Raw genomic sequence first — 10,437 nt, forward strand, 5'->3', positions numbered from 1 at the left:
TTCTCTGTGAATCTCTGTTAAACTGTAATGTATTTCTGTGATGCGCAGCTGTATTTTCAGCATCATTCCTCCAGTCTTCAGTGTCACATGATCTTCAGAAATCAGTATAATATGCTGATCTGCTGCTCGAGAAACATTTCTGATTATTATCAATGTTGAAAACATTCATATTTTTATGGAAACCGTGATGCATTTTATTTTTCAGGATTCACAGATGAACAGAAAGTAAAAAAAACAGCATTTATTTGAAATAGAAATCTTCTGTAACATTATAAATGTCTTTACTGTCACTTTTGATCAATTTAATGCATCCTTGATGAATAAAAGTGTTATTTTGTTGTTGTTTTTAAAAATTATACCCCCAAACTTTTGAATGGAAATGCATCACAGTTTCCACAAAAATATTGTGCAGCACGACTGTTTTCAACATTGATAATAATCAGAAATGTTTCTTGAGCAGCAAATCGGCAGAATAAAATTCAAGTATAGGGCTATATAAATACACACACACACACACACATTTAATATGAATTCAAATGAAATATTAAGCATTAAATTAATTTTAAACATTTAAATGAAAGAGGAAAACATATTAAGTTGTACTATATAAGTTAGACATCTGAAGGAAGAGGAATGGAGTATTTTGGCCTGCTCTTCAGCAGAACTGCGCAAGCCATGAATAAGTCACACGCTTCTGACTCGAGGGCTGTAACAGACAGTGACAGGAGGAACCGTGGGCTCAGACCATCTTTGGGGAGCAGCTGCCCCTTCAACAGCGTGTCTGCTGAAATAATGAGAGCTGATGAGGCGCTGGAGCCCTAAATACACGTTTGCATGGCTCTGCGGCTCTGAAAGGTTAGATGTAGGTAAACCTGCTGGTATAGTGACAAGCACTCACAGCGTCTGCTGAATAAATAATCGCCCCAGCGCTGGCACACCATAGTGCTCATCAATGTTTCAGCCATGCATCGCAGTTACTTACTGGCTATGCATGCGAGTATGAGCGAGTCCAACGCTATCTGACTATTCAGAGCTCGCATTTCTTATTCATCATATCCTGCTAGAAAGACTAGTGCTTCTGTGCTCGCTGACCTTCAGTCGGGTCAGTTGAAGAATCCAGCAGTGCTTATTTACCTGCGAGAGAGCCAGCAGATTCCCACAGTCTCGGCCTGAGAAGCAGGAGCGCAGGCGAGTCCCATCGTGTCTCACAGATGTCTTCAGACGCACCGTGACACATCTCCACCGAGTCTGGAGGACTGTGAGTCTGATTGTAGAAGTGCACGAGCGAAACAGATGCCGCTGACCCAAATCCAAGCATATCATATCATGAATAAAGCGATATGTGCATGAAAGAAGTGTTGGTCATTCCTATAAAGTGAAGCAAGTTCAAGTTTCTTCAAATATTTACATATGTTGTAATATTTACAATAGCAAATATTTATAATATTTGTAGTAAACTGAAATAAATCTGGTGTAGAAACTAATTTCATTCAGAAATTATTAGTAGCTACATTTCACAAATAATTACAAAGAAACATCAAATAAGACATTTTGACGTAGAAAACTGAATTAGTATTTTCTTGTAAAACTCACTCCATTCATCTTTTCACTTACAACAACTTTTTTAAGTGTATTTTTTTAAAATTACGTTATAATGAAAAAGTGTTTTCTAATCTCAGTTGAACAAACAGAGTGCGAGGTCTGACATCCTGAAGACTCAGACGCTGTGTTTAGGAAACCTGTTTGAAAACAGTTGATTCTGCGGTGAGTCCAACCCGGTCTCATGAAAATGCGTATAAATAGCACGCCAAATAAAAACAAAAACTCATGGTATTGATATGCAAAAATTGACTTTGGCGTGCATATGCTACGTGATGGGTAGGTTTAGGGTTGTGGGGTAGATGAAAACTGCGTATCATATGCACGGCCAAACACATGCGTATCATATGCACGCCAACAAATTTCGTATCATATGCACGCGAAAACTGCGTATTATATGCACGGTCATACACATGCGTATCATATGCACGCAAAAGTCAATTTTTGCGTATCAATACCACAAGTTTTCGTTTTTATTTGGCGTACTATTTATACGCATTTTCATGAGACCTGGCTTGTGAGTCTAATTCATCAATGGGTAGGTTTAGGGTTGTGGGGTAGATGAAAAGTCAATTTTTGCGTATCAATACCACGAGTTTTCGTTTTTATTTGGCGTACTATTTATACGCATTTTCATGAGACCTGGCTTGTGAGTCTAATTCATGAACAAATGACTCTAACCGGTTCTCTAATGAATCAGTCAAAAAGCCTCAGAAAGACAATGCAATCTGTAATATTTCAAAACAGACACAAAAAGTATATGTCATTCCAAAATGTGAAATATAGTCCAACCAAATACCTTTTCCATTCATACTAATAAACCCACTTCACTGTGTTCTTCATAATCTGAGTGCTGCACGAGCGGCTCAAATGTTAAAGTGTGTAAATATATTCAGCTCTCCTCATTTCAGCGGCTGGAGAACTGATGCACGCAGATGGAACGTGTGAAGAGAGTGAACTTGTTCAAGGATGAATATAGCTCATAAATAAGCAGAGCATCAGGCGTGAGGGACCTAGATACATAAAACACAGCGAGCTGCTTCATTCTCTGTTCATGAGCTCCTCAGACAGTCTGGTAGCTTCTCTGAGGGTTCATGCAAGGTTCGTTTAGGTTATCAAGTCTTTAATAATGTTCTCAAAACGTTATTTATACATCATTCATGGAATGTTGTTTCTGAAATGTTTTAGTTGGACATTGTCTAAAGCTTTTTAAATGTTACTTGTTTCAAAACATTCAGCAAACATTCAAAAGTATAACGTTCCCATAATGTTTGCCGAATGAAAAAATGCATTGTTACCTTATAACACAGAGCAGTGTTATTTTAGAATCATTGAGATACTATTACAGTTTTATTGATATTTTGAATTAGATTTTCTTTTTAGATTTTCTTTTTCATTTTAATTTTAGTTAAAGATTTAGTCATTTTATTTTTGTCATTTTTTGCTGTTTTAGTTTTTTTTTTAATTCATGTCTATATAGTTTTTATTCATTTCAGTTTTAGTTATTTTAGTACATCAAGTTACACTAAATTAAAATGAGAAACGTTGCCTTGGAAACTAGCCTTGGAAATTATTGTATGTAAAGTAACAAAAATGCTTTTTTATTTTAGTTTAATTTCTAGTTTTAGTTAACTATAATAGCCCTGCTTCGGAGAACATTCAGAAATAATGTTTTCATAACTTAACAAGAACATCAGCAAAGTGTTCTTAGCACACATTAGTGTTCTCTGGGCCTGATGTTGTGCTGAGTCCTGCAGAAGAGCAGCTGATGGACGGATGACGGAGGAGGAAGGGCGCTCTGACCTCCTCATCCTCTTCCTGGATGCTGCTGGAAAAGCCCTTCAGGAAGAGGGTGTAGCTAATGGGATGGATATCCGGATCCTCCCTGTTTTTCCTTCCAGAGCCATTGTTCCCACAGCCTTGCTCACCTTCGGAGGACGCGCTGTTCTTCTGCCGAACGACGCAGGAGATACGAGGAGACAGAAACCCCTGCATGATATGAAGACACTCACACACACACACTCACACACACACTCACACACACACACACACACACACTCCCCCTCACACACACACACTCTCTCACACACACACACACACACGTTTTTCCTTCCAGAGCCATTGTTCCCACAGCCTCGCTCACCTTCGGAGCACGCGCTGTTCTTCTGCCGAACGACGCAGGAGATACGAGGAGACAGAAACCCCTGCATGATATGAAGACACTCACACACACACACTCACACACACACACTCTCTCACACACACACACTCACACACACACACTCTCTCACACACACACACTCACACACACACACTCTCTCACACACACACACTCACACACACACACTCTCTCACACACACACACTCACACACACACACTCTCTCACACACACACACTCACACACACACACTCTCTCACACACACACACTCACACACACACACTCTCTCACACACACACACTCACACACACACACTCTCTCACACACACACACTCACACACACACACTCTCTCACACACACACACTCACACACACACACTCTCTCACACACACACACTCACACACACACACTCTCTCACACACACACACTCACACACACACACTCTCTCACACACACACACTCACACACACACACTCTCTCACACACACACACTCACACACACACACACACTCTCACACACACACACACACTCTCACTGTGAGCTGGTGCTCTAAGATCTGAGATCCGCTACACAAAGCTCTCTCTCCCAGGCAGCGATGTTCAAAGATCTGTGCTTTAAAGGCTGCAGATGGCGTGTTCGCACAACATGCGCTGGCCTACGCTTTTTCCTCTCTATGCTTGTTTTTCCTCCTCGAGTATGATTTATGTGTCATTACGTATCATTGTGGTTTGCTCCAGTGAGTTTGAATCATACAGAGCAGAGTGGAAATCATTTTCCTCCATCAGACATCAGAGAGCGGCCCGGTTTAGAGCTCAAGCCGCTGGACCTGCAGGCCTGTAATTACGGCCGACTGGAGTCATGGAGCGAGCAGATACAATAACATCACAAAAACACTTCAGACCAACCTCACGAGGTCTCAGAGGGCGAAGGAACGGAGGAGCCCACCGCACCAGAAACAGCTTCTGATGGAGCCGCAGCGTTTATACAGCAGGAAACCCGAATCATTTCCATCATGAATGCTTGTGAAGTCACTGACATCCATCAGAGACGGTGGGTGGAGGAGAACAAACACCAGCGCTTCACTGCTGCCACCTGCTGTCCTCAACAACCAGCACTATACACTCCTAATGAAGCTTCTCTGTCAGCATCAGAACCCTTAACATCCATGGAGCCGTTCCAGTCGAGAACTGTTCACTGAAAGGTTCTTTGAGGAGCCAAAAATGGTCCTTCTATGGCATCACTGTGAAAACACTTTGTATTGTATGAGCAATCAATGCATGTCCACTGGATTAGATTTCAGTGATATGATCATCTGTTATTGTTTTCCATCATTCTTATACAGTATCTGACGCTGTGAGGATGAATTACAGTAATCTGGGGCATTTTATTGCACTTTCAGCTTCTGCATTTTCCTGTGAGCCCCTATGCAAAGAAAATATATTTCCTTATATATTAACAATCAATATATTGCATTATTTAATGTATTTTGAAAATACACAGAATCATACTAAATCTATGTTTCCTTTCATGTTGCCATGATTTTAACAAAGCATCCAATTGTCCAAAAATCCTAATAATTTATTATTTGTTCTCAGTGAATAATCTTTTCTTATATACCATTACATATGTTTTAGAGCCTACATATGAAAAGTTTAACTTTATGCAATCAATAAAGTGAGATAAAAGTTTATGAATATGTGTTCATCTTTATGTAAACACATACATTAACTCATGAAAGAGATATGAATTGAGATATGATTTTTTTTCTTCATTGCTACATATTTTATACATATGAATATATAGCCATACATGGTCCGTGCATATATTGCAGTATATTGGAAAATACAAGCACTTGTTTCCTATATATGAAAATTTATTATTTGATATATTGCATTATATTTCCATATATTTTTGTGTCATAAGAGAGTCCAATAAAATGACATTTAATCACATGCTAAACCTGTGAGAATATGGCCATGTTGACCTTGAATTGCTTAGACACACATGCCATTTTATATTCCTATGAATGCAATATAATATTCACTCAGGAGCAAAAGTACATCTTTAATGAGTGTGACCTACTTGAGCTGAACGTTTACAGCAGCTGTCAGAGCAAAATCAGCTTTAAAGCATCTTATTGTGGACGACGTGTCAGCCGGTGTTTTATTCATGTGAAGTCAGAACGTCTCATTCAGGTCTTCGTCCTTCACTCATGTCCTCTCTGCCAAAGCCTCACACTCACTTAATATTGAATATCTTCAGACACAGTGCACAATGTCAGGCCATATGAATTATTAACTGTGACAGAAGCTGACCAGAGGTTCGTTCAGGACAGAGATTCACCTGAAGAAGATTTATTATGGATTTAATATGCTGAAACTCTTCTTACTGAAGTACTAAATAACAGCCATATTAATGCCATAAAGATCTGACAAAACAAACTGAATATATATATAAGAAATATCACACTCGTAGCAGTGAATTATTTATTGCTGTATGTGTGAACTATACTTTTTTTTAAATTACAAGTATTTAATTTTTGGAATCTGATTACGTAATCCAGATTACTTGTAATCAGTTACCACCCAGCTCTGATAATAGACAACAGTTATTTTAAATTATGTAATAATATTACTGTTTTTAATGCAAACTTGGTGAGAAAAACAAAACAAGAGAGAAAACTTCTGTCTTAATGAATATATGTCATTAAGCAGTGTTGAGTCGCTGGGGGATATTTGTAGCAATAGCCAACAATACATTGTATGGCTCAAAATCCAATATATTTAGTAAATTTTCTACCGTAAATATATCAAAACTTAATGTTTGATTAGTAATATGCATTGCTAAGAACTTCATTTGAACAACTTTAAAGATGATTTTCTCAATATTTAGATTTTTTTGCACCCTCAGATTCCAGATTTTCAGATATTGTTCTATCCTAACAAACCATACATCAATGGAAAGATTATTTATTCAGCTGTCAGATGACGCATACATCTCAATTTCGAAAAATTAACTCTTATGACTGGTTTTGTGCTCCAGGGTCACATATTGTTATATGATCTGTCAACGTGCATGCCAGATGAAAACTTAATTATCAACTAAATATCAAATTGTATCGACTTTTAAATTAAAACTTAATAAAATCTTCAATCAAATCAAAAATCAGTCCAATTCTTCAATTCAAACTCACAGATAGTTTTTACAGAAGTACTGGAGGACATGAAGATCATGTGTGTTTGAGAGTGTGATGTTCAGAGCTCTTTATACTGTTGCACTGTTGTTTATGAATCCTAAAATTCAAGACGCTGTGAATAATGACAGCATTAAACGGCATGAGGGCTTGATGGTCTGATCACTGAAGTGCTGATCCATCCGGTCTGATCACATGCCACTAACTCAGCAGAATCACTTCAGCTTCTGCACACTTCTCATGCTTTACGTTCTCAAATTAAAACGATCAAAATTCTCATGTCATACTGCTTTTGTGTTGTTGTTACGCATCCAATATATATATTTTGGCCAAAATATATTTTCAAAACATGCAAAATATAAGTTGTAAACAATTAAATATATATTTTTAATTTAAAATATATTTAGTTTCAACCTTCATATTTAAAATTGTTTTATGTCAAGTCAAGTCACCTTTATTTCTAGCGCTTTATACAATACTGGTTGTGTCAAAGCAGCTTTACAGTATTAAACAGGAAAATAGTGTGTCAATAATGCAAGAGGATAATAACAAAGAGTCATTTTTCCAGTTAAAGTGAGTTCAGCTCTCTTCCAATAGTGTCTGTGCAATCAGTCAAGTGTCCCCAGCTAAACAAACCAGAGGAACCAAAACTCCATCGGTGACAGAATGGAGAAAAAACCTTGGGAGAAACCAGTCGAAACCAGTTCTCCTCTGACCAGACCAAACCAGCATGATGTGGTTTAATTCCAGGCTGCAGCAAAGTCAGATTGAGCAGAGGACTCGTCTGGTTAGTGAAGCGTATTAGTGTGTTATGTGTAAGCCAGGTTAAAGAGATGGTCTTTAATCTAGATTTAAACTGACAGAGTGTGTCTGCCTCCCGAACAATGTTAGGTAGGTTATTCCAGAGTTAGATGGAAAAATGCAGTTTTACAAACGCTAGAAACGTGGCTTTCAAAGGAAAGATTGCTAACAGATAGCACACCTAGGTTCCTGACTGATGACGAGGAACTGACAGAGCAGCCATCAAGTCTTAGACAGTGTTCTAGGTTATTACATGCGGAGGTTTTAGGTCCGATAATTAAAGGAATTAGGAAATTACTAGTCATTCAGTTTTTTATATCACCTGTGCGTTCTGTTAGTTTTGTGAATTGGTATTTTTTGCAGAGCCGCGAAGAAATATAGAGCTGAGTGAAAGCTAACACTGTGTTTCCTGATGATATCTCCCAAGAGTAACATGTAAAGCGTGAAGAGTAACGGTCCTAGTACTGAGCCTTGAGGTACTCCATACTGCACTTGTGATCAATATGATATCTCGTCATTCACTGCTACGAATTGTTGACGGTCAGATAAGACAATGCAATTCCACTAATGACAACATAATTTTGTAGTCTACTCAAAAGAATGTTGTGGTCGATAGTGTCGAACGCAGCGCTAAGCTCCAGTAGCACTAATAGAGAGATACAACCACAATCAGATGATAAGAGCAGGTCATTTGCAACTCTGATGAAAGTTGTGTTTTATTAATATGAGATTATTTACAAAAAGCACTTTTGTTTATCTGTTGAACATCAATTAAATTGTCACCCTTAAACTTGTTTGGACGCTTTTTTGTATTCGCTAGAAGAGACACAGTCTCTATAGTAAGATATCTCGGGGAAAGAGACTTCTGCGACGCGAGGCGGCTAGCAGACGGTCGGTTTATAAGTTAGGTATTGCGTTAAATGTAGAATATTGTACATTTTGTTCCTTGCTGATTATTATTCAAATGTATTATACAGTATGTTCACACACGTAGGTCGCATTTACTAACTCTAACATATTTTATATTATGATTAGAATTATATTTAAATATTTTATACATGCAATATTGTTCAGATGTGCTAAAACACCCGTTTACATGCACGTGACTAACGTGCGGGCAGAGAGCGACTACAACTCCCAGAATGCAGTGCGCGCGTCACTTCCTGAGTCTCCGCACACAAACGCCACCACATCACTGTGTGTCTTAATTATCTCTCATAATGAGAGGAACACACATTATACTTGAACTTGAGCATGAATGAAACCCGTTTCTGAGGTAAGGCGCGCGACTTTATGATTCTTTCTCATTGTTGATGTTCGCCCGCTGTCATGCTAATGCTAACGGGCTAACAACATCAGCAGTTTCAAATGGAAATTCATCAGAAGTGCATTCGTTGATCATGATGTGAGTGACACGGATCACCGAAACGGTCCAGAACTGTGGGTTTGAGATGCCTTTAATGGATTGTCACGGAAAGTTGTGGCTAAGCTGTCAGTGTGATGTTAGCATGGCTAGCTGAGGAGCTCGAGCTGTCTTCAGTGTCACGTGATCTTCAGAAATCATTCTAATATTCTAATTTGCTGCTCAGTTATAATTGTACCACATTTCCCATACAAATATTGTGCAGCACTAATGATGCTGAAAATACAGCTTTGATCACAGAAATAAATTACAGTTTAACAGAGGTTCACATAGAAAACAGCTGTTTTAAACTGTAATAATATTTCACAATTTTACTGTATTTTTCTGTATTTTTGATCAAATAAATGCAACCTTGATGAGCAGAAGAGACTTCTTTAAAACACACACAAATCTTACCGATCCCAAACTTTTAAATGAGTGTATGTCAAACTATTTATGGAAATGCCTTGAAATAAATGTGATGTATGATCATATTAGGTATAGATGTGTTTTAACTAACAAATATCTCCATGCTTCCCTAGTTGGTTAATTACAGTACATTAAATGTATGCAAATGAGGCATTATCTAATTAAATATGCAAACAACACATAAATCTGAACATTGCATAAATCCAGGTTCATAATTCTTGTTTGATTTAATTGTCATATTAGAGTTAAAGGTTTTTGGATTTCTTTTTTTATCGCTCCATGAATCAGAAAATACTGTCAACACTTTTTGTGAGAAAAATGTTGTATAAATCAGAAATATGAACAAACCATCAGAATATACAGAGGAATAAAACTGTAAAGTTTGGTGTTTGTAAGAGAAAAAACTCGCTCTCTCACACACTCACTCACTCGCTCACTCACTCACTCGCTCACTCACTCACTCTCTCGCTCGCACACTCACTCTCTCGCTCGCTCACTCACTCTCTCGCTCGCACACTCACTCTCTCGCTCGCTCGCACACTCACTCTCTCGCTCGCACACTCACTCTCTCGCACACTCACTCTCGCTCGCACACTCACTCTCTCGCACGCACACTCTCTCACTTGCACGCTCACTCACTCGCACACTCACTCGCACACACACTCTCTCACTCACACACTCTGTCACTCACTCGCACACTCACTCACTCGCACACACACTCTCTCACTCACACACTCACTCGCACACACGCTCACTCACACTCGCACACACACACACTCACACATACTCACTCGCACTCACTCACTCGCACACACACTCACTCGCTCACTCACACTCGCACACACACTCAC

General features: G+C 38.6%; 1 protein-coding gene across 1 annotated transcript in view; it reads left to right on the forward strand.

The window, feature by feature from the left end:
• The first annotated feature begins 3,375 nt into the window (after positions 1–3,375).
• Positions 3,376–10,437, forward strand: part of LOC107566387 (dmX-like protein 1) — a 23,893-nt gene continuing 16,831 nt past the window's right edge. The window contains exon 1 of the mRNA XM_016251832.1: positions 3,376–3,543. Coding sequence (XP_016107318.1) covers positions 3,376–3,543 — 168 coding nt within the window. The remainder of the gene's footprint in view (positions 3,544–10,437) is intronic.

This window comes from Sinocyclocheilus grahami, unplaced genomic scaffold, assembly GCF_001515645.1.
Source record: "Sinocyclocheilus grahami isolate Dianchi unplaced genomic scaffold, SAMN03320097.WGS_v1.1 scaffold1072.1, whole genome shotgun sequence".
In the NCBI taxonomy this organism is placed as follows: domain Eukaryota; kingdom Metazoa; phylum Chordata; class Actinopteri; order Cypriniformes; family Cyprinidae; genus Sinocyclocheilus; species Sinocyclocheilus grahami.